A 24,374-nucleotide genomic window follows, 5' to 3' on the forward strand; every position below is an offset into this window, starting at 1 on the left:
GATCCCCCTCACCACTGATTGGCCTGGCCCTGCCTGTTGCACTGGACATAATCAGTTAGCCTGTTACACTAACACAATCAAAGTGCTGTGCCCTCCACCCCTGAAAGCCCTGCCTCAAACTCGAGGTGCTGGAAAGACATGAAAACCCCCCATTAAACCTTCAAGCTGCTTCTGATGCTCCTCCCTTCCTGGCCACCATTCAGCATTTAATGGTGCTGAATGGCAGTGGCCACATGGAACCTGTCACACTCAGCAGGGAAGATGCAGCTTCTGGACCTCAGAGTCAGCCCCACTGCTTTCCTGACCTTTGACCTCTCGTGCTCCACCCCTCACCCTCACCCCACTCCAATCAGCTGCTGGGTTCAAATCCTGGCTCTCCCATTGGCTAGCTGTGCAGCTTTGGGCAGCCTCTCTGTGCCCCAGTTTCCTCTTCTGTGAAAGGAAATTAAATAGTCTACACTGATGCTGAGGAAGAATTTTTCTCCAGGCTCTTGATCTTCAGTCCCTTTCTAGTCTCTGCTCTCCCACCCTGTTCAGACTTCATCCTCCTTCATCAAGACCTTCTCTGCAGCCTCAGGATGGGCCCTTGCCCCTCCATCCTCACCCCTGCCTGCCCACAAAGTAACCATCAAGAGACAGTGGGGCCAAGCGCAGTGGTTCATGCCTGTTATCCTAGCACTTAGATCACACTCCTCCCCTCCTCAGATACCTTCATTGGCTCCCCAGTGCCTGTGAGCAAAGTCCAGGCTTCATGATCTGACATTGCGAGCCCAGTCCACTTTGAGTTTTGCCTTCCTTGCCTCCAGACCACTGCCCAGTTATTCCCTCTGCCTGGAAGTTATTCCCTCTTGCCTTACTGTGGAAGGAGAAGGTGAAGTTGGAGGCACTGGGCAGGCTGATGTTCTGAGGGCTCCACCAGGAGGTGACAGAAGTGGCGAACAGCGGGGGCCCCTGGGCCAGGCTCTCCTCCTGGTGCTGGAAGCAGAGGAGGCTAGAGGCTTTGTCACTCAGCAAGAAGTCATGCTTGCCATAGAGAAGATGCAATCTCCCAGCATGTCGGTCCCAGTAGAGGCAGAAATGGTAGAGGCCCCTGGGGTGAGGGAAGGATCGGGAAGCAGGGTGGGCTGCAGGGAAGGGGGCATGGACTGTGAGGGCCTCCTCGGAGTTCTCGATGGAGATGCGCAGGTCTGACGTGGATTTGTAGTGGAGGCTGCTAATGTGTGTCTGGTTCCGCTGGCTGCAGAAGCGAAAGTCTTCCCTGTGGCCCCTGCCGTGGGCACCTGAGGAGGCAGAGGCTGCAGATGGGACCCTGTGGCAGTGGCTGACCAGAGGCATGGAAGGGGACAGGACCTAGGCTGAGTACATATGAACTTGCAGCCTGAGACTCACACACATTCCAAGGGTCTACAAAAATGTATTAGTCTTTCCCGCTCAAAACTTACCAGCATCAAACTATAAAACAAGAAAACTGAAAACAAATAGTAATTTCAAAGGCAAAATATACTCTTAACAGCAATGAAATATTTAATGAGGCCATGGCTGCCATAGACGGTTGTGCAGGTGGTACACTGCACAAGAATGCTCTGGCTGCAAAGGTGAGTGGGACCAGTACCCCATCCAGGTTCCATACCCTAAGCTGTGCACTGCGGGGCTGCACCTGCCAGAAAGAAGGAGTGTCTTTTTCTTTTCTCCAAGGTACCCTCTGCTAGCTAAGCTGTACCTGCCTAAAGGAGTTAGCATGTGTGCTGGCAGCCACCCTAGGCACAGGGGCTTTTTAACATACGTTCCAACAGCCCAGGGGAGCCCTGGGAAGACTTGCCTTGGACCAGGAAGAGCAGACTCAGCAGGAACAGTGTCGTCTGCAGCAGCGACTGGGCAGTCATTTTCCTCCCACAGAGTCACTCTTGGAAGTTACCACCTGGAAAAGGCCAGGAGTGTTAGCTGGGAGTGTGGCCTGTGTGGTGGTTGGGCTGGCCCTGCAGAAGAGGAGGCCAGTGTGGCATGGATGTGGGAGGTGAGGTGAGGAGGCAAGTGCGGAAACAGCCCATGGACCTCTCCAGAGCAGCCAGAAGCTGATTATCAAGAGGCAGTGAGGCCAGGCGCAGTGGCTCACGTCTATTATCCCAGCACTTTGGAAGGCCAAGAAAGGAGGATTGCTTGAGCACAGGCATTCAGACCAGCCTGGGCAACATAGTGAGACCCTATTTCTACAATAAATAAACAAAATTAGCCAGGCATGGTGGTGCATGCCTGTGGTCCCAGCTACTAGGGAGGCTGAGGTGGAAGGATCACTTGAGCCCAGGAGGTCGAGGCTGCAGTGAACTATAACTGTGCCACTGCACTCCAGCCTGGGTGACAGAGTGAGACCCTGCTTTAAAAAAAAAAAAAAAAAAAAGATGTGCAGATGGAGAACCTGAGGCCCATGTGGTTAAATGACTTGCCCAAAAATGCTTCCAAGGTCAGGGGCTTTCCCTGCCTAGTCAGGACCATAGTGCCTGGCAGGGAACCTGTGGTCCTGGCACTTGTAGAGTTGCCAGAAGGCTTGGCCCTCCCTCTGGCCAGCTGGCCCTGTGGCAGAGCTGGATGCCCACAGACACAGACAGAACCTCATCCTGTGTGGCATGGCAGCTGGCCACAGTGACAGAGGCACTCATGGGCCACAAGCCGGAGAACACACTGGAGTCTGAGTTTGAGAGAAACCAAGGCGGACTTTCAGAGTCCAACTAGTTCCAGTCTCAGTTCCACCTTTTACCGGTTGCAGGACCTTGTGTAAGTCACTCAAAACCGGGCTAATCACAGTGCCTCCCTCCTGAACCCAGAGTGACGGCGTGATCTTGTCTAGAATCTGGTGTGAGTGTTCTACCTAGAACCGTCACCACCTTGCCCCTCCAGGCCCGGAGGGAACACAGACAAAAGGGGGTTCCCAGAGTTCTCCCCAGCTACCTCCCTATCATCATTCCTGAGACCTAGCTCAGAGGACACCTCCTTCAGGAAGCCCTTCTCAACTCCCTCCAGCGTCAGTCCCAGCCTCCTTTGGTTCCCACCACTGGCCGAAACCCCTCCCACCTCCTCTAGCCTCCTCCAGGTAGTGGGAGATGGTGCATTCCCTCCTCCTTGGTCAGCCAGGGAGCACCTGATCCATCTCTGTGGGCAGGCCCTGGTTGTACAGAGGTTGCCGGATAAAGGCTGTGGGGATGGACAGTGAAGGAACTAAAGGAGCAATGCATCCGCGACGCCCTCTACAGGAGCCAGAGGGGAAGGGCGCTTCCTATCATGACCACCAGGGGGCGCCAGTTCCCAGGGCCCGGAGCATCTGGAACAGCAAAGGGACCAGGGTCTCTGCTGGGGACAAGGACTCGGTATTGCCCCGCCCTGGCAAGGATGGAGCACATCTGACCCCCCAAGCTCTCTATTAGCTGAGCGGCTACTATCTGCCAGCCTCTGTGTTGACCCGTCCCACCCCTGCATCTGCACTGATTCTCACTCCAACCCTATCAAGAGGGCACTGCTGTTGATCCATTGTGCAGATGGAGAACCTGAGGCCCATGTGGTTAAATGACTTGCCCAAAAATGCTCCTGAGGCCAGGGGCTTTCCCTGCCTAGTCAGGACCATAGTGCCTGGCAGGGAACCTGTGGCCCTGGCACTTGTAGAGTTGCCAGAAGGCTTGGCCCTCCCTCTGGCCAGCTGGCCCTGTGGCAGAGCTGGATGCTCACAGACACAGACAGAACCTCATCCTGTGTGGCACGGCAGCTAGCCACAGTGACAGAGGCACTCATGGGCCACAAGCCGGAGAACACACATGGAGTCTGAGTTTGAGAGAAACCAAGGAGGACTTTCAGGAAGAGGTGGCTTTTGAACCGAATAATTGAGAACAGCATTAAAAGGAAGGGTGTCCCAGGCAGGAGCTCGGTGTCTCCTTCCTGGGCCAGTCCTCCCTCAAATAAACCTGGCCCCTTCGATCACGAGCCTATCCCCTGCGTCCCACCATGTGGAATGGAACCCCAATTTCTCAGGCCTCGTCAGTTCAGTCATGCGTCAAATAGGCTCAGCATCTTGCCCTGGTGGCATCACAGGGCCCTTTGAGAAGAAGGATGTGGAAGTGTTTTAGGGAAGGGCACCATTTCCCAGATTGTGATTTGTAAGCATTTTTATTCCTTTTGAAACTGCCTCCTGCCACCTCCGACCAGCAGAAGGAAACCCAACATCTGGGGACAAGGACTCCCAGACCCCTTCTTTCCTTCTGCTTCCTGTCAGTCTCTGTTGCTGTCCCCCTCTGATTGTCAGTCCAAATGCCACTTTCTCCAAGCAGCCCCTCACTGCTACCACCAGTCTCCATCTGTAAACTTGAAGCTGACAAATCATTTGGAGAATTTGAATCCAAGGCCCAAAGAGGGCAAGGAAGGAACTGGCCAGAATCCATGCCTCTCCCTGGCTTACTGACCTTCAAAGTGAGCCTTCACTATTAGTAGGCATGGCTGAAGGACAGAGCAGAACCACTGCCTCACTTCAGCCCTCCTGGATTGGCCCTTGAGAGTAAAGGAGGGGAGTACAGGTAGTGAGCTCCCCATCATTGGTAGGAAACAAGTGAAGTGACAACATGGGGTTCCATGGAAGAAATCCAAACACACACAAGGGACCAACTGTCCCCACCACCTCCTGAGTCATCCCCACTCCACCTCAGCTGTTTGAACAACTACTCCAAGGTGGACAGCTCTGGCTCCATCAACATGCTTTAGGCTTGATGGGGAGGGGCTGCCTGGCTTCCTTTAACCTAAGGGGTAGACTCTAGAGCCAGACTGCCTGGGTTCAAATCCTGACTCCCTCGCTAGCTGTGTGTCCTTGGGCTAGTTACTCACCCTCTCTGAGCCTCGCTTTCCTCACTTGTAAAGAAGAATAAAGAAATCAAGCTCACCTCAAAGGTCATTGTGAGAATTAAAGAATTGATACCTGTAAAGGGCTTAGAGGCAGGCGCCATGAGTCTCAGCTAAGTAGCTCTACTTTCGAAATAGCTCAGCCCCCTGGGCCTGTCACAGGCCCCTCCTCCCCGTTTCCGTCTCTTCCTTGCGGCCCCCAGCAGCCAGCTCACCCACCGGAGCACCTTGAGGGGAAATTCTTAGAGCATGAAGCTTCCTTTCCGGGAGAGTGCAATGGAAGGCTGAAACCCCACCCAGAAAACTTCCCTCCTTCAGAAGCCCACTGGGGCAGGAGAGCTGGGCTGGGCACAAGGAAGTTGCCATTCAGATGGGGCCGGGGGGCACTGTCCCGCTTGTCTGCTTAGCGCCCTTCCTTCATCCCTGCCTATGCCACCCCTCCAGGTCTGCCCCCCACACGCACAGCTGCCAGCTGCCCACCCACCCACCCAGGCACCAGGGATGTAGCATGAGTCTCCGCACAGACCCCTGGGACCTGACCTGTCTCTGCCTCTGGAGCAGAAGCCCAGCGCTACAGGGCCTCAGCTATCAGGCGCTCAGTACCAAGCACGGCCCCACAGGCTAGGGCCTTGCCTCGGCTCACACAGAGCCAGAGGGAGTAGCTGAGCAGGGGGCATTCTAGCAACATCCCCACAATGATAATGTCAGTGGCAACGCCCGTGGTATCACACCAAACCCTCAGAACCACCCTGTGATGCGGGTCCCACTGCTACCATTTTACAGATGTGGACACTGAGGCTGGGGAAGGCTGTGTGTTCTGAGATCACATGGGCATGGTGCCAAGCCTCCCCCTCCTTGTAGAGCTGGCATTGGTAAAGGCCCCAGAGATGTATATCCTTTCCAACCCCCTGGCTTTAGAATCCCCCAAAGAGAAGGAGAGGAGAATGGGGAGTAGCACAGAGAATCCAGCCTGGGAGAGAGGGTGCTGGGGCTGAGGCCCAGGGAAGCCGCCACCACCCCCAGCTTCCAGAGCAGCCGCCCTTGACTTCAGACCTTCCATAAACACGCACAGGACAGAACAGGCCGGTCCAACCTGACACAATGGGAGCCACATCATGGGGTTCCCCAAGGATCCAACAGAGTGGAGGATGGCCAGAGTTTGTCTGAGATCCCACCCCACCCCCAGCCCATCCCCTGCCCCACCCCCAGGGCTCCAGCTCCAGACCTAGCTCAGCCCTGCCCCTCTGCACGGTGGGCAGGGGGGACCCACGGCTCACTTTCTCCCGGGGGGCCTGAGTCACTTCCGTGTGGAGCCACGAGTCACCGCTGCCCAGGCCAAGCTCCTGGAAAACCCATTTCCTCGGAGGATGGAGGTGGAAGTTGAGTGGACAGGACCTGGATGGCTCCGGGATTAACCCTTCCCGGGCAGGCGCCTCTCTGCCGTCTCCTGCCAGGAAGACTCACGAAGCTGGCCGTCCACTGCTTCCTTCTTCCCTTTACACACAGTGGCCACTGCCCGCCCCTGAGCACAGGCATCCCACCCCCAGACCTTTGCCCCTTGCTGTCCCTTTGCGTTGGATAACACCTAGCCCTGTGACATTCCACTCATCTTTGAGACGAGCTGAGACAAGTCGTCCCCATGAAACCTCACCTACCCGTCCATTCCTTGCCAAAATTAACCCGTGTTCCTGCCGGCCCACAACTCCCCCCATTGCCACAGATGCTCACATCAGAGGCTCCCAAGCCTGCCGGTGGTCAGACCCCCTGCTGGGAGTGAGCTAAAATGCAGATACACAGTCCCGGCCCACAGAGGGTCTGATGGGGTGGGCTTGGGAGCTTGGCTGTAACAAGCATCCTGCTGATCAACACACTGCAGGCTTGGGAGCCAGGGGCTTATGAACCGGAGATAGGCACGAGCAGCCCTGGTTTAGAGATGGTCAGAGAGCGGAGGGACTAGCGCCGCATCCCTCAGCTGCTAGATGGCAGGGCCTGGACTCCGGGCCAGAGCAGCGTGCGTTCTCTTCCTTGCCCTGTGACGCAGACCCATCAGGCTCCTCTGTGGCTCCCCTAGCATTTAGCAGGGCCCTGGAAGGGGCCTCCTGAAAGACATCAGGAGAAGGGCAGGCATCGGGTGGGGGGTGGCGGGGTGGGAAGGGAGTCAAGAAGGGAGGAACGTGGGAGCCCCAGGGGCGATCTCCAGGTTCCAGCCTAGTCTTGCCCACCTGGAGGACTTCCCCTCAAACTGATCCTCGCTGGGAGAGGCAGAGGGAAAGGTCCCAGCTCAACTTCCACTGCCCCAGCTCCCCTCCCGTCCGCAGCTGCTCTCCCATGGGCAGCTGGGGCACAACACGGAGCTGCTGAGCCTTTGGAAGCAAGGATTTGGCCTGGGAGGGTCGGGGGGCAGGGTGAGGATGAACTCCTGCCAGTTACACAGGCATGTGGGTGTGCATGAGTGTGTGTGCCCGTGCATGAGTGTGAGTGTGTGTGCATGAGTGTGTGATGAATGTGTGTGCCTGTGCATGAGTGTGTGTGTGCATGAGTGTGCGTGTGTGTGAGTGTGCGCATAAGTGTGTGTGCCCGTGCATACATAGTGATCCAGGGGGCCAGGAGGAGAAAGCAAGAGAGGGCTGGGAGTACCACAGAGGAGGCAAGTTAGCTCTGCAGAGGAGGAACAAGGGAGCCGCTCAAACAGACTTCAAAGCTGGGGAGGGGACAGGGAGGGCGGGGAACAGTGCAAAGAGCAGGGCTTTTGCAGGTGCTTCCTCCATGGTGGGTGGGGTGGTGTCTGAGAGGACCCTCCCTCCAACGGTTTCCAAACGTTTTTTATAAAAGTAAATCTTACTTGGAAATAGCATGTACCCAACAGCTCAAAGGAGACGCCCCTGTCAGACCCAGGTGGCACTCAGGGCCACGCCCCACTCCCAGCCCAGTCCCCTAGCCCCTCAACTGCGCCCATGGGTCCTGGGATAACAGCTTGCAAAGGCTGAACCACTTCCCTCCCCCATTCCCACTCCCCAAGTGAATGACTGAAGCCCAAGTTAGGTGACCACAGAGAGCACCCCAGGAGGGGTGTTCCAGGATCACTGGCGGAAGCAGAGCGACTTCAGTTTTCAGGAATTTTCCTACAATAAAGGAGAATAAAATGAAGCAAGCTGCCTGCCTCGGAGGCTAGCGGGTGCCCAGGCCTGACCTGCTCACTGCCCAGGGTGAGGCTTACACTCTTACACCAGACCTGCTGGACACCCCCCACCCCCCACCCCGCCAGCTCAGGTCTCACTGTCCCGGTAGCTTCTGGTCCAGCCAAGTCCTTGGGCCACAAGACCCTCTGCCTGCCCAGACACACCCTGTGGGGAGACTGACAAAGGGGAGAAGTTGGGGCACTCCCTGCCAGCCTGAGAGGGAAGGAACCGCTCATGGGAAGGGACTCTGAGTCCTCCCAGAGAGTCAGTTGTCCAAAGCCGGCTACCCTTGTGCCTCCCGTATGTGGAACTGGGCATTTGCTTAAGAGGCCTCAGAGAAGCCAACATATAGTCACCCAGCCAGGAAGGAGCCTGGTCTTGGATGCTCCCACCTCCAAGCCTGTGCACACACTGGTCCTCCTCCCTGTGATGCCAGCCTTGTGACACATCTGTGAGAGTCCCAGTGCCCTGGCCTCAGGCCCCCATATCCTCCCAGTCCCCATGCCTGGCAGGACGCCAGATGATGAGTGGGACTAAACAGGAGTCTTATCTGGTGCAGTGAAAAGAGCCCTGGAATCCAGGGAGATTCTAAGAGGAGAGGGAGGATCACAGCTTCCACTCACCAAGTGCTCAATTAGCTGCTGGCATCCTGCAAAGCACTTGGCAAAAAATTAATTGTTCAATCCTCACAATAACCCTAAGAGCAGAGCCCGTGAATCATGCAATCCTCGCAGCAGCTCGGTGAAGCAAATGCTATCAGTGTCCCCACTTTAAAGACAGGGAAACTGAAGCCCAAAGAGGTTAAGTTATGCCCAAGATCACACAGCAAATAAGCAGCTGAGCCGGGACTCAAACTCAGGTCTGCCTAACCTCCGAGCCCAAACTTTTGGCCACTGTGGTCTTTTGAGTTCTTTCTCTTCTCTGGGACTCAGTCTCCCCATCTTAACCATGAGGTAACTTGCCAAAGCACTTTCAGGGAGCACTAGTGCCCATATTAGAGAAAGGTTGGGGGTCGTACTTTCTCTTGTATATTAGCATATCAAAGGCCCTGATAAGTCCTGCAGGAAAGAAACCCATAAAGCTTGGTTGGGAGTTTCCCAGCCCAACATGAAGGTAGAGCCTTTTTTGCATGGACCCCTGTTATCAACATGGAGAAAAGCTCTCAGAAATCTCGTCGCACACGGAGAAAAGCTCTCAGAAATCTCATCGCCACACAGAAGCCTGCCGGCACCTCCAGCCCCCTCCCCGCTCTTCCCCTTTGAGCTGTCCCAAAGGTCATTAGCTAGCATGAGATGAGCTAGAGGAGATACTTAGGCATCCCCAGGGCCACTCATCATCATCCCTGACACTTACAGGAAAGAGGTCCCTGGTGAGCCTGGGGTATATTCGGGCCTATCCCACCTCCCTTTGGCCGGCAGCACCAGCTCGTGGGGAAAAGGGCACTGCCAGGGCTGTCCCCAGGTGCGCCATTCCATTAAAGTTGGCCGTGGCCAGCTGGGCCTGCAACTTCATCTCAAGCAGCTAAGACACTCAGGATGTTGGAAAAGAGAGAGAAAGAATATGAGGATGCAAGAGTTTTAGGAGATGAGATCAAAGCCTCTTAGAATTTTGGAATTCAATCCAGGGGTGGTGGTGCGTGCCTGTAGTACCAGCTACTTGGGAGGCTGAGGCAGGAGGATTGCTTGAGCCCAGGAGTTTGAGGCTGCAGTGAGCTATGATCGTGCCACAGTACTCAAGCCTAGGTGACAGAGTGAGATCTTATCTCTAAATACAAATTAATAAAAAAAAAAATAGGCCGGGCGCGGTGGCTCAAGCCTGTAATCCCAGCACTTTGGGAGGCCGAGACGGGCGGATCACGAGGTCAGGAGATCGAGACCATCCTGGCTAACACAGTGAAACCCCGCCTCTACTAAAAAATACAAAAATCTAGCCGGGCGAGGTGGCGGGCGCCTGTAGTCCCAGCTACTCGGGAGGCTGAGGCAGGAGAATGGCGTAAACCCGGGAGGCGGAGCTTGCAGTGAGCTGAGATCCGGCCACTGCACTCCAGCCTAGGCGACAGAGCCAGACTCCGTCTCAAAAAAAAAAAAAAAAAAAAAAAATTAAAAAAAAGAAGAAGAAGAATTTTGGAGGCCAGGCACGGAGACTCACGCCTGTAATCCCAGCACTTTGGGAAGCCAAGGTGGGCAGATCACTTGAAGTCAGGAATTTGAGACCAGTCTGGCCAAAACAGTGAAACCCTATCTCTAAACAAACAAACAAACAAACAAACAAACAAACAAACATTACTGGGCATGGTGGCACATGCCTGTAATCCCAGCTACTCGGGAGGCTGAGGCGTGAGAATCACTTGAACCCGGGAGGTAGATGTTACAGTGAGCTGAGATCACACCACTGCACTCCAGCCTGGGCGACAGAGCAAGACTCTGTCTCAAAAAAAAAAAAAAAAAAAAAAAAACTTTTAGAATTGATTGAAGAGACTTAGAACCTAAAGGAGAAACAGGGATTAGGAAGGCACTGGGGACACCAGCCTGTCTTGAAGGGACCTCAAAGAGCCAAACAGCCAGCAGTCCGAGCACTCTGGTGCAGACCTGTTTAGCTTATGCTCCTGGGGTGGTCTGCAGCCAGGCAGAGGCTCATGGCCAAGTCTCCACCTGGCCGTCTCCAAGAAGCAGCTGAGGCCAGCCTCCTGGGCGCCAGGGCATACGCCAGTCAGTACCTGCCCAGAGAATGTACATGCCTAGAGCAGGGGTGGCAGGAGTTAGGGGCATAAGGTTCAGACAAGCTCTGCAGGCAACTGGAAGCTTGGGGTCAGCCTGTCCCTTCTCTGGGCCTTATTTTCTCCCCTGTCAAGTGGGCGACTCTGATGCCTGCCCCCTGCATGCCTTCTCTGGAGTCAGGGCCCTCCAGGCTCCCACAGGCTTCAGGATGCCTACAGGTAAGAACAGAGCTTACCTCCGAGCTGGCAGCAGGGGACAAAGAGGATGCTGAGCCGTCTCCCCTGCCCTGTCCAGACTGTCTTCCCTCTCAAACCACAGCCGGACCTCAACTGTCTGGCTGAGGTTCCCCTTCCCCATCTGTGTTCCCACGTTGCCCAAGGCCAGGCCCTCAAGGTCAGCCTCAGTCACCTCCCTCCTTGTTTAGCAGTTCAGCTACCCCAGGTCTGGCAAAACTCCCATCTTTGGAGCACAGGACACTTAGCATTCCCAACACTGGCCACCAACCCTCCCTTTCTTTTCTCCTCCCCCTCCTCGAGGTCCTGGATTGCTGGCTGAGGGGCTGAGAGCACCCTCCCCTATTAAGCAGGCTGAATAGGACAAAGTTCTCCCCTACCAAGGCTGGGGGCCCGAGCCTGGTTGCACCTGGGCCCCGTCCAGGGAAGGGAATTAGAAGCACTGAGTTCCATCCCAGCTCCTGAGCACACAGCACAGCATCACTGAGCATCAGGGGCTGCACACTCCACAGGCGGGGTGCTCACCACCTCCAGTGACACAACCGTGTTCATTAAGCTCTTTGAAAATGCAAAACAGGATTGTGAGCTTTTTACACATGTTCACACATTTAAGCCTCCTCAAAACCCTTGAGACAAGTACCATCACACCCACTCAACAAATAAGGCCAGCGAGGCCCAGGGAGGTCAAGTTACCTGTCTGAGGTCACACAGCTAAGTGAGTAATGAAGGTTGAATGTGAACCAGGGCCAGCTCCAGGACACACGCTGTTCATCTCGAAGCCTATTTCCCCCCGAACTTACCTGACTCTTAGAAAGCGTATCTCTTGGAAAGTGACAGTAAAGAAAGCTTCCCACAATGAGTTTCCATGGGTTCAGCTGGACGCCATCCTCCCAAGGGCCCAAATCGGGGGGCCCATCGGAACTCACCCAGGTGACCTTGGATCCCAGCCCCACTGGCGGCTGTTTCCTGCACTTCCAGTCTCCTCACACCCTGGGCTTGTCAGAGGCTTATTTCTGACCCCTGGGGTGCAGCCCAGGGACCCAAAAGAATCTTCAGCAAGGGTTGGGCTGCAGGAAGGGGGGCAGAACTCTCACCCCCAACCACTTCCTTTTAGTTGAAGCTGCTGTCTTTAACTGCCCAAGTCCCTTGGAGTACTGTCTGACCCCCTCAGGGTCCCTAGTGCCGCCCCACCCACTGGCTACACCATCAATGTTGGGTAGAAGGGGGATGCAGGGGAGAGGAAAAAGATAAAGGGGAAGGGATGGGAGGAAAGAGGGGAGCTGGAGGGGAAGAAGAGTGAAGGAGGCAGACAGGGGAGAAGTGGGGAGCAGGGAGAGGGAGCAGGAGTGAGAGGGATGGGGAGGAGAGGAGGCAGGAGAATCGTACCTGGACTCCTTTGTGGCATCAAGCAGACTATAGATACGTTAAGAATGTGCATGGCAGATGAAGGGTTCTTGTTTGCAGGCAGTAGCCTGCGGGTCTGGTGTCAATCTCCCCTCCACCACCTCTTTTCAAGAGGACAGAGACTTTGAAGCTGTGCCACCCCAGCCACTGCTCCCTCACTGGAGCTTCAAACAAAGGGGACAGCCAGGGAAGAGAGGCTGAGAAGCCCCAGCCGCCAGCGCGGGAGAAGGGGCGCAGGTGACAGCAGCCCCTGGCAACCGTTGCCCTGGCAACCGTTGGCAGCTGCAGGGACTACGTCACACCCTGGCTCAGACCCAGCAAAGCAACGTGGCCCCGTAACTTGTCCTGTGCCCAAGTCCTCAACTCAGACGCTGCCCAGGCCAGACAGGGAGCTGGCAGGAGGGAGGGCAGGGGTTAGGACAGCGATTTATGGAGAGCCTGAGGGACACCTGCCTGTCTTGAAGGGACCACAAAGAGCCAGAGCTTCCAATTTCTCCAGAGAGGCAGAGCCTCAGGTTTTTACATGAAATCTGCAAGTTTGTCAACATTGACTTTAACACCAAATCTTTTTTTTTTTTTTTTTTTTTTCTCTGAGACGGAGTTTCGCTCTTTCGCCCAGGCTGGAGTGCAGTGGCACGATCTCAGCTCACTGCAACCTCCGCCTTCCGGTTTCAAGCAATTCTCCTGACTCAGCCTCTCAAGTAACTGGGACTACAGGCACCCGCCACCATGCCTGGCTAATTTTTGTATTTTTAGTAGAGACGGGGTTTCACTATGTTGGCCAGGCTGGTCTCGAACTCCTGACCTCATGATATGTTCGCCTCAGCCTCCCAAAGTGCTGGGATTACAGGTGTGAGCCACTGCACCCAACCCGAAACCAAATCTTTTTTAGAACCCAGTGCAGGCCACCCAGTAACCAAATTATGCCTAACAATAGCTGGATTTGCTTCTAGAAGCTGCCAGACTGAGGCCCTGGCCTCAAAACAAGCAGAACACCCTCTAATCCCACCATTGGCTTTTGTGAGCACAATGTGTGCATCATATTTCTCTGAAAACTCCTTAGGATCCACCTCCTCCAGGAAGCCTTCTCAGATTGCCACAGCCTACCAAGAATCCCCCTTCTGAGTTAGCCTTAGGCCTGGAGGTTCCTCCTGGCTTCCTTCTAGAGCTCCCAGGGGGCTAGGAGCTCAGATTCTCTTTTTCCAGTCTGGGGATGGAGGAAAATAGAGGCAGAGCTTCTGAAACTCCTCTTGTGTGCCAGGAACTACATTGGGCATTTTGGAGATCCATTTCTACCACTCTGCAAGGTTAGCCCTGTAGGACCCACCTTACAGATGGGGAAACAGAGGCTCGGGGATGTGACTTGCTGTGAGCCTCCTAGCTGGTAAGGGAGGGGTATGGAATTTAAAGAGATCTTCTCTGGGACATGAAGATATCAAGACCAGTTGTCCATCTGGCGCTTGACTAATCCCTAACTCTCCCCCACGTTCAATGCTCGGCCAACTTTATTTGAACATCTCCAGTGACAGGGAGCTCACTCTCTTCCAAGAGGGCACATTCCTTTGATCTCTAAGTTTTTCATACCCACTGAATCAAAGGGGAAGGGGCATAAAAACTGTGGTATTCCCCAGACACGGCGCAGAAGAGAACCAGGAGTTAGAACCCCCACCGAGGTTTTCGGTTCCAGACCAGCAACAGCCCAGCAGATAGGGTGGGGTTGCTCAGGGGTGCAAAAGGTCCTGGGGTCTCAGTCAACCAGCTATAAGCACTTTCGCAGAACACAACAAGCAGGGAACCCCACTGGCAATCATGTTCCAAAGGGAGTCCAACAGAGGAAGGGGCTTTGGGATGATTTCTGGCAGAGGCCATGGGAAAGGCAGCAGGGGCTTGGGGCTGAGGGGATGGCGTCTCTGCAACTCCCCTCCTCCCCCGCCCCTCCGTGGAGCAGAGCCAGGAGGCAGCTTCAGTCAGGAGGCCGCTATTGTCTCACTGCAGGCCCAGAGCTGGGTCCCATTCAGGCCCTATTTTTGGCCCCCGGAGGAAGAGGAAAAGAAAGCAAAGAAAGGACTTGCTGTTCTCTGGTGAAACCTTCTCCCGGAAAGGCTCACAGGGCTTGCCGGGCCGGAGAAGGCGGCCTCTGTTGCATCAAAGGATCCTGGGCTTAAAGGGAGCTGGCAGGGGGCTGTGGTTCAGGGGACCTGGGGGGAGGTACAGACAAGGCACGCCATGCCTGTTACATACACTTAGTACTCACTTACAACAGCAACCCAGAGAAACAGAGGCCCAGCTTCCCCAGCCCCACCCACAGTCCCTAAACATCCCACTCATGGTAATAATAAAAATAACTGCAATAGCTCATCGCTGCCCAGAGCCAAAAGCCAAAGCACTGTCTTACCTCACACCTACAACATTCCCCATCAGGGTGGGGGCGGGGACCAAAATGATGAAGCTCATTCTGTAAGTCAGAGAACTGAGGCTCAGGGAGCAGCAGGACTGCTGAAATCATGAGCCAGTGACCACAAGCTTACTCCCATCCCCCAGCCTTATGCCACCCCATCCCTTCCTTGCAGTCGCCAACTCCAGCCACTCTAGACTTCTATCCTCGGACACACCTCAGGGTCTTTGCACGCACCTTTCCTTCAACATAGCACATCCTTTCCAGGACCCTTTCCCTGACTGCCTCCTTCTCAGGCCTCAACTCAAATGTCCCCTCCTGTGAGAAGCCTTCCATGACCACCCAATTAAAATTATCTTCCACATCCATCACTTGCTTCCATGTGATGTATTACTGTGATTTATTACCCTTACGGCACCCAACACTGACAAGACTCTGCGATTTGCTTACGTGTTATCCCTTGCTCAGCTTTGCTGTCTCACCTATCTTGCTCACCACCTGCATCTCCAGTACCTAGCACAGTGCCTGGTCCACAGATGATCCCAGTGACTGCTAGATGAGTAAATGAAGACTGAGACGGAGCTGGGACTCTAACCCAGGGCAGGCAGGCTCCACACCTCTTCCTAAAAGGAGCCATTCCTGATAGATACCATAGAAGGTCTAGAAGATCCAACCCAAAAGTGCCACTCAGGCTATGTGAGGGGTAGGGGATAGGGGATGGAGAGGGTTCGAGCATTGAGTCATCTCCACTCCCCAGCCTCTAACACGATCAGGAGCACACACACCTCACTGGGTGCTTGGCCAGAGAAGGGTTCCCAAAACTGTGCATAGCCTGATAGGATCTGATACACAAGGCAAACTCTCCTTTGCTTTCCTGGTAAAGGCTCTGAGAAGTCCTGCGGCATGGAAGCCTGGGAGCCCATGCCTTTCCTATGCCGCTAGGGCCATAGACAGTTTTAATGAGTGCTGCATTAGAAGATGTCTGAGATTCCATCTGAATCTGTGAGCACTGAACCTTGGATTTTCTCTCTACATTAAAGCAAAATTACCACCCCCAAGACCCTCAAAGCCTCACTCCTGTGGTTCGGGTCTAAGCGGAGCCCAGGTAGCAGATTTGCCAATGAAAGTGGGGCACGTTCCCATTGCTGCAGACACCAAGCTCCTACCTGTGCTCCCCATGGGCTCCCCCAGGTAAAGCAAGGAGGAGAAAGGGCACATGCTTATGGCCATGGGGTCCTGCAGTCTAGCAAGCTGGGGGTGGGGTGTGTCCCAAGGACTAGTCTGCAGAGATTCATGAGGCAGCTGGGGCAGGGAAGGGAGCCATGCATGAGTGCAAACCATAGGATATGCACTTGGCCTCACATGCTTCCAGGGCCACTCTGTGAGGAGGTACTATCATTCCCATTTTATAGCAGGGACACAGGGACACGGAGCTTGCCCAGGGACACAGAGCTGGTAAAACTGGATCCAAAGGAGCATGATGTACTCCTTTCCCTGGGCTGCCTCTGTTGTCCTGCATGCCCTGGCATCAACATGGAGAGTCAGCAGAAGCTACTCCATAGAGAGGGAAAGGGAGGCTCAGAAGTGCTGAGCCACAGGGCCCAAAGCCTCATGGCCCAGGAACAGGGGCGGGGCCGGACCTTGCTCTCTCCTTTGCTCATGTGGTTTGCAAACACTACTGTCCTTCCTCGATCACAGTCACTAAAGCTTCGGACTCCAGTTTCCCAAACCCAGGTAGAGGGACAGAGACAGGACCCTGGGGCATGCCACCACCTGCTGCAGGGTCTCCATGAAGAGGCACTGGCTGTCCTCCCCCCACCATGGCTGGCAAGAGTGCTGCACTGGTCCCAGCTCCCACCACCTCCAGTTAAGGTGCCAGGACACAGGCAGGAGAGGAGCTGGAGGACAGACCATGTGCATCTGGTCCCCTAGGTGTGCGCACAGGTGGCATAGCCCCCCAGAGGGTGTGGCCAGCAAGGCCATGGTGTAGGATAAGTACAGCTTTGAGGAAACTGTACATGAGGGTTTCTTCCAGCCTTGCCCACTGTCCATGGCTCTAGGCAGGTAGGGGGCTGCGGGAGTGCCATGAAGTCAGGAAGGCCCCTATTCAGGTTCAAGCCTACTGGATAAGGGAGAGCAAGGGTCCCTGAAGCTTCGCCAGGTAGGTGTCCTGCCCCTCCTGACCTCCATCAGCCTCTCCCAGCTCACTCCAGTCCTCTTCAGCTGGATCCCTCTCCCCCTCTGCTCCCTCCCATCCAGCCTACTGAGTTATTTACACATGGACAGGAGTCTCTGAAGATGCATTCACGGCTTTCACGGTGGAGGTTCCTTGGAAAAACCTTGCCAGTCGGCCAGGCTATTAAGAGGGTTTCCAGATAGAGGCACCACCTGCCCACAAGCACGGCCTGATGTAGCTAGAATGACCCATGTGCTGCTTACAGACATAACGACTCGGGGGAACGTGGGAATCGGGTGCCCATCTCCCCCAAGGCTGGGAAAGCTCGGGGCTGGAAGGCGCCATGAAGAGAAGCCCCATGCAATACCCAAGTTGCCTCTGCAACTCCCCTGCCACACTTGAACACCTACAAAGATGGGGAACTCACTACCTACCATGGGAATGGCCATCTGTGGCACTGTGGGGAAAAGTCCAGGCTAACAGGCCGGAGACTGGGTTCGGGCCCTGCTACCACTGACCGCTCCGAGCTCTTGGGTCTGATTCCCCATCTGTGAAATGTGGATAAAGTTTCAAGTCTTAGAGGGCCAGCAGAACTCAAGATTGAATGAGGGTCTTTGTAGGCAGTGAAGTGTATGCCCCAGGGGTGGAGGTTTGGGCTGTGAGTCGCCCCTGAACTGTTTGGCTCATGCCCAGATGGTGACACAGCAGAGGAGCAGTGGGCAGAGGGCACAGGGCTGAGCATGACTCAGGGGCCCCCGCCAGCCCCTGGGGCTCACCACTAGCATCTGTCACCATCAAAGCAGGTGGGTCTGGGCAGTTGTCTGACCCCCTGCCACAGGGTCTGAGACCCAAGGTGCCAGCCACAGAGCCACACCCTGAGGCCCAGATTCTGCCAAGGACCCAGAAGGGGTCAGCTGCTCAGCCTAGCTCCCAGGGGCCCCAGGAATTCACCCAGCAGAGAAGTGACCACAGTGCTGTTCTGTCCCAGGAAACCAGCTTGACTAGAACTCAGGCCTCCTCTCCAGGGCTAGTGCCACGGCCTCTGGTCCCCTGAAAGGTCAGCAGTTCTGTGGGTAATGGCTGCAGCCCAGCTCCCCAGCCCAGGGTCATATCAACTCACTCCAAAACCTGGGTCAGGTCTCAGGTCTTGGGGAACATGAAGGAGCCCCAGGCTGGACAATGCCTCGGGGCAGCAGATCAAGACCCTAGTAATGGGCATGTCCAAAGGGGAAGCTGTCACAGGATTGGTGGTTTTCCCGGTAACATCTTGGGAGGATGGCATCATTGTTCCCGATAAAGTCTCCGTTGCTCTCTAAGAACAAGGCTTGGCCATGGCCCAGAAGGGGCAATGACAACAGCACTTGAGGTGTGCCCGGCCCTGCACTCAGCACTTAACATCTAGAGGCTCACTTAACCCTCTCAAGGTGCCATTACCATCCTCATGTTTACAATTAGGAAGATGAGGCACAGAGAAGTTAATATACCTGTCCCAGGTCACACAGCCAGTGAAGCTGGGACAGAATCAGGCAGCGCCAGGACCCATGCCCCTAACAGCCCACCTCGTGCTGCCTCTCCTAGGGGGCAGCCTGGCTGGGGGATGGAAAAGCAAAGTTCTGGGCCAGCTGGGGACAGGGTCTACATCTCATAAGCCCCTACAACATGTGGCTGTCTCGGTTCATCCCCACAGGGCCGCATTTAGATATCAGAGACTTTCACAGCCCAAGTAATGAAGTTTTGAGAAATGCAGCCGCTTGCTCTAAGTCATTTTTCAAAGATTTGAGCCTAACTCAATGACCCCATGACCTGGAAGATTAAACCTTGAGCTGAGGTTTAGGGAGGACCTCTTGAAGTCATGCACTGTGCTAGGTACATACTTTGCAGCCATTTGTTGCCCCAAATTCCACAGCAACCCTGCAAAGGGGTGTATTGTTATCTCCATTTACAGGCAGGGAAATGGGTCCAGAGAAGCTGTCATCTTTGACAGTGGAATGCAAGCCTCCACAGCTCCTCTCAAAAGTCAGTTTTCCTCCGTGGGCCTTCAGCATCCAGGCTGGGGTACTGGGAGGAGGACAGAGACCTGGGAACGGGAGGGGAGAGGGCCTGGGAGGTGGCAGAGGCAGCTCTCCATCTCACTGTTTCTTGTTTTGGAGTTGGTGTAAGTGGCCCTGAGTCTGGGAAGCCAAACCAGAGCCATTCACCACAGAACTTTTCAGGCCACCGGGGCTGGGCTGGCTCTTGGACAGTGAGGCCGTCTCCCCACCGCCAGGCCATCTCCCACTAATGCAGAGAGGCCCGTCCACTGGTGCCCGGAACCATGCCAGCTCCTCCAGGGCTGAGCTTTTATCTCTGCCTGGAACTGCCAAGCATACCACAAACTGCCTGAGCCTGCGCAGGCGCCAGCTTGGGAGCCCGACGTCCACCACACTGGCCTCCTTACCAAAGCACAAGTCAGGCTAGAGGTGGGTGAGTGAGCGCCACTGGTGTCCAAGTGGCCACAGCTCTCCCAGTAGTAGCGGGGACAGGGAGAAGTGCTCACAGTTATTACAGGTTATCTCTGGGCCTCAATACACCCATCTGTTCAATGGGAGAGGTAATAAAAAAGGCTTAACATTCCCACATATGGGAAATGCACTGTCCCATATGCTTTCCTATATCAACTCTCTTCATGCTCATAACAGCCTCTGGAGTAGATGTGACTGTAATCCACAGTTTACAGATGAGGAAACTGAGGCACAGGCCCACGTTCACACAACCAGAGAGAAACAAAGCCAAGATTCTCCCTGGGCAAGCCACCCCTGCTGTCTGTAAGGGTGTCCCTACAGGTGTGCGGATTTGGCAGTGGCAGGGGCGGGGTTCAAGACATGTGCCCGGCTGGCTGAGGAGCCTCCTCTCCACCAAGACACAAGAGCCCACATTCTGGATCCCCAGAGATGTGGGTTTGCCTCCCTTGCCTCAGTGTCCTCATCTGAAAAGTGGGTGTCGTGTGCAAGGCACTGAGCCCAAGGCCTGGTAGAGTCTGACGTCGGGGAAGGTCCGGGATTGCTCCCGTCCAGGCTCAGCCATCGGGGAATCAGGGAGAGTTTGGGGCTTAGCCGACCTCCTGCCAGGGCAGGCTAGCACGAGGCAGTGGTCAGAAAATGTGTGTGCCTTCCTCCTCCCCAACCCTTGGCCCCTCTACCCAGCAGTCCAGTCCTAAGCCCAGAATCTACAGGGCTCCCCTGGGGGCTTCAAGGCGCCCCAGATGGAGCACCAGAGACAGGAGGAGGGGCAGGGTCTCAGCCGAGTGACGGCTCAGGAGAAAGCAGGCCTGGGAGGCTGAGGCCGTGCCAGGGCCCCGCCCCACCCGGTTTGAGAGACCCCTTTGTGCCAGCCCGCCCTGCCCCCCACTTGCCATCTGCCCGGTTGCTGCGTCTGATCACCCCCGACTGCTGGGTTTGCTCACATGATGCCCCCATCTGCTGTGAGTCAGAAGGCGGGGTCCACAGGGCCACCCCCAGCATGGGGACAGGGGCTGAGCCCTGCTCAGGCTCCTGTCTGGGGGGAGGAGGTGGTGCTGGGGTTTGGGGCTCTGTTGTCACGCTTCCCTCTCCTCCCTACTTCCACCCAACTTCTCCACGGCCTCCTCCGTGGCCTCCCTGGGAGCCCTACCACATGGAAACCCATCCCGCATCCCTGAGACAGCACAGCCCCCCAGGTCCCACCTGTACACAGCTTCTGCACAGGATGGCGGAACCCGCATCCCAGTCCGGCTGGAGCACAGTCTGCAGTGGCACCTCCACGGCTGTTCTGCCCACTCCCCGCACCTGCCTTTGTCATGCTGGGCCTTGCCAGGAGGCCACCCCCCACACCAACCCTGCCGCAGTTCTGCCACCTCTCTCCTGCCCTTCCCCTAGACAGGGTGCCACCTCCACCTCATCTCCCTCATACGTGAAGCTGCCCCCAAGCTTCAGCCTTAACCCAGCAGCAAGAGACTGGGACTGCCTGGCCAACCTCACACTGCACACCTATCCTGCCCCTCCCCGTCCTGCTGGGTTTGTAGCCTGGGTCCCCAGCCCCACACAGCACCCACCTGGTGAGTCCTCCTGCCTCCCTTCCCCCCACAGAGCAGATTGGGACCTGCTGGCCTGGCTCATCAAGTCCCATGAAATGACCCATGCCAGGGGCCCGGTAACACCTTCCCCATGGTCCTCAGCTTGTATCATTCCCCAAATGTTTTCCTACTTAGTTTCCTCCACTAGGACTCCCCCTGCAGTGCTCATACAGATATCAGCTCCTTCCCCTCCCACCTTCTCCCAAGCCCAGCCTAAGTGCCTTCCACAGAGCCTCCCTGGTCCTCTTCCCCTTCTCTGGGCCTCCGGTTAGCGAGTTTATCTCACGCCTCCATTTCACCTCCTAACGGTTTTGTTTGTTTGTGTCCCTGACAAAAGGAAGTGTCATGCCAGGCTGACTGGCCCTTGCCCAGTGGCCCAGGTGGGGACACAGCCTGTCTGTCACAGATCACACCTGGAGCTGTGTTCTCCATCACCCGGCACTCTCAGAGCCAAGCCCCAGGCTTACAGGAGCCAGGGCAGCTGTGATCACCCCTACCTACCCATTTAACAGCCGAGCTCCTGAGGTCAGAGGAGAGGAAGGGCAAGGAGGCCACAGTGATGCCGTGACCACGGTGGCTCCATATCTCGGGTCCCTGCAGCAAAGAAGGGGTCAGGTCTGGCCCTAAGAGCTCATTCCACACCTGGACATTGGCAGAAAAGAGCCCAACAGGACCCTGCCTGGGCTCTGGGGAGCCAACTTGGCAGCCCATGGTTATTAAAGCCCAGATATGCTCCTTCTCACACAGTCTCTGACCCCAAGGAGCCAACGGGCTGCCTGGGGCTACCCTCTGGGAGGGGCGGGGGACTTGGCTCTGGGGTCTGGGCCACTCACGAGCTCTGAGATACCTTATTCGCCTTGCTCACGGCCATGTCCCCAACAGAGTACAGAGCGCACAGTAAGCGCTCAATAAATGCTTCTATAAATAACTTCCTTGGTCCGCTGAAAGAGCCACAAAGGCTATTTCTACCCAGCCTGTGGACTCCAGGCCATAGCTGCTCCACATTGGTGGGGAGTGGGACGGCCCTGCCTTGGCCCATCCTCTCCTCCCCACTCAGTAAAATGAGCACCAGGCCCCTCCCGGTGGGGCGCTGGGAGACCCCCCAACTCTACCACACAGCGGAGGTGAGTGGGGGATGGGGGAGGACAGGAACCATCGGTTTCCTACACACCCCCAGCCCCTGCGGGGACCAGTGGGAAGTCCTATCAGTCCCAGGCAGCCAGAGTCCTGAGGTCTGGTGGCAACCCACAGGGTGTTCAGCCCGCAGCCTGCGCTTCCCGTCTGCGTGTCACCGGTTCCAGGACTCTCACCCAGGTGCCCCATGTTCAGAGACCCTGAGGGGCCACCTCCTCCCAAAGCTGGCCTTGGTGATGAAGAGCACAGCTGTCCCTAGCTTAGTGGGGACCCCGGACCCAGCCCCAGGGGCAGCTGCAGGAAAGCTGCCCTCAGGAGTCCCCTCAAGTTCCCCCTCCTCCCTGAGCCTGGCCCCCGGCTTTCTATCCCTGGATGTGCTAGGTGACCCTGGGCAAACCACCTGCCCTCCCAGAGCCTCGGTTCTCCCACCTGTGTGGTGGGACCACTGATCTCACAGCCCAGAGAGCAGACCCCAGCTTGCTGGGCCCAGTGACTGCACCACTCTGAGCCTCAGTTTCCCCTGCTATGAAATGCCTGGGAGCCCCGGGAGGTGCTACTCCCCTTGGGCCCCAGCCCTTTCCCAGGCATCTCCCTGTGGGTCCACCCTCACTCTAGAGACCCCCCACATCCATGCTGATCTGGGCTAGATCCCACCAAGATACCAAGACCTCCCCCCATTTCCCCATTTCCCCACCACCCCTACCCACTGCCCAACAGCCACCCGTGCATGGATGCACACACCCACACTCACACTCACACACTATTCCTCTTCCCACCTGCTGTCCAGCCCGTGTTTGGGTACCTGCTGCCAGGCGGAAGGAAGGTCCCACGCAGGGCCAGGCGGCTGGACCACCTTTCAGGATCCACCCCCAGAGGCTTAACCTGCCAGCCCTGGTCCCCGCTGCCTGCCGAGTGAGCTGGAGAGTGTGGGAGGCTCCCAGCCCATCTCCTACGGCAGGGCAGGGCAGGCAGCTAGTGCGGAGAGGGAGGGACCGGGTGTGTTTGGTGGGGAGACACCCCCCTCCTGCCCCAGCTGGGCTCCTCCCTCCTCCCTGAGCTTGACTGGGGATGACGGACGATATATGTGAGTCATGGATTTCTCAGAGGGAGACCAGGAGGGGGCAGGGCTGAGAGCGCTGAGGCAGTGACCCTGGGGGATGCCCATGACTCAGCGCCGGGCAAGGGGGCACCTCAGCCTCACCCCTCATCCAGGCAGACAGACTTCAGGGACAGGCAGGGACCGGGGATCACTCTGCTTCCTCAGCCTCCATCTGTGGCTTCCCAGGGCCAGTATCCCCAAAGTTCCCACAGAGCGGCCAGGGTTGCCATGGCAACAGGGTCCTTGGATGCTGTCCACCCACCCCCCAGGTCAGGGCAACAACTGCCCTTTCCTGAAGGAGAGTCCAGCCTCCTTGGCAGCCGACGGGAGCCAGTGCTGACCGGCAGAGCGGAAGGCAGTCAGGAGGGAGTGGGAGACAGGCAGCCAGGCAGGAAGCCAGCCAGGCCACGCACGACGGACCGGCTGACCCACGTCCCCTCTCGGGGGTGACCCGTCTCCCCTCTCAGTGCTCCTCAAGCACCCGCAGTTTCAATATCCCAAGTCATTTTGGACTCTGAGACCCCAGGGGCTTCTGGAAATGGCCTCCTTTAATCCATCTGCTGAGCCAAAGGGGAAACCGAGGCCTGGTTGAAGAGCCATTCCCAATGGCCCCAAAAGCTCAGAGAGTGGAAATGGGCCATGCCCCATCCCCTTTCTGGTCATTCATCTGTCAGCAGTGCCTCCTGCTGCTGGGGTTCAGCGCCCTTCTCAAGTCAAGAGGCTTTGGATAACTCACACTCCCTGCAGAGGCTCCCATCTGCCCTCCTCCAAGCAATGAGGATAGATGATTCCTCAGTCAGACATGCTGGGAGGATTTTACAGTGTCAGAAGGGTGAGTGGTGACAACAACAGTAATTACACTCGCTGATCACCGTCTGCATTCCAGCTCCAGAGCGCCCCTGGCAGTGGAGAGAAGTCAAACCTGCTGCTCAGACTAGCGCCGCTGCCCGCTACTTGCCAAGCCCTCAATAAATACTCCCTGTGAATGTGGTGATGAAGTAGAGGGAGCTTAAGGCAGAGACATGCAGCTCAGAGATGAGAATGAACCTGCCCAAGATCACACAGCAGGGAGGTG

The 24,374-nt window shown here is 56.2% G+C and overlaps 1 protein-coding gene across 20 annotated transcripts in view; it reads right to left on the reverse strand.

Moving 5' to 3' along the window:
• The window catches only part of ADGRG1 (adhesion G protein-coupled receptor G1), a 43,702-nt gene that overhangs the window by 12,559 nt on the left and 6,769 nt on the right, over window positions 1-24,374 (reverse strand). For 4 of the 20 annotated variants that reach the window (XM_010365493.2, XM_030925511.1, XM_010365492.1 and 1 more), the window contains exons 2-3: window positions 1,820-1,918; window positions 858-1,280 (exon numbers count right to left, since the gene is read on the reverse strand). In XM_010365493.2, coding sequence (XP_010363795.1) covers window positions 858-1,280; window positions 1,820-1,883 — 487 coding nt within the window. In that variant the 5' untranslated portion in view covers window positions 1,884-1,918. Of the gene's footprint in view, window positions 1-857; window positions 1,296-1,819; window positions 1,919-4,948; window positions 4,998-11,927; window positions 12,038-12,387; window positions 12,664-22,976; window positions 23,420-24,374 lie in introns of those variants that run through there. The other 16 variants (XM_030925509.1, XM_030925501.1, XM_030925502.1 and 13 more) reach the window with 14 other exon arrangements.

Source organism: Rhinopithecus roxellana, chromosome 20 (assembly GCF_007565055.1).
Source record: "Rhinopithecus roxellana isolate Shanxi Qingling chromosome 20, ASM756505v1, whole genome shotgun sequence".
Classification (NCBI taxonomy): domain Eukaryota; kingdom Metazoa; phylum Chordata; class Mammalia; order Primates; family Cercopithecidae; genus Rhinopithecus; species Rhinopithecus roxellana.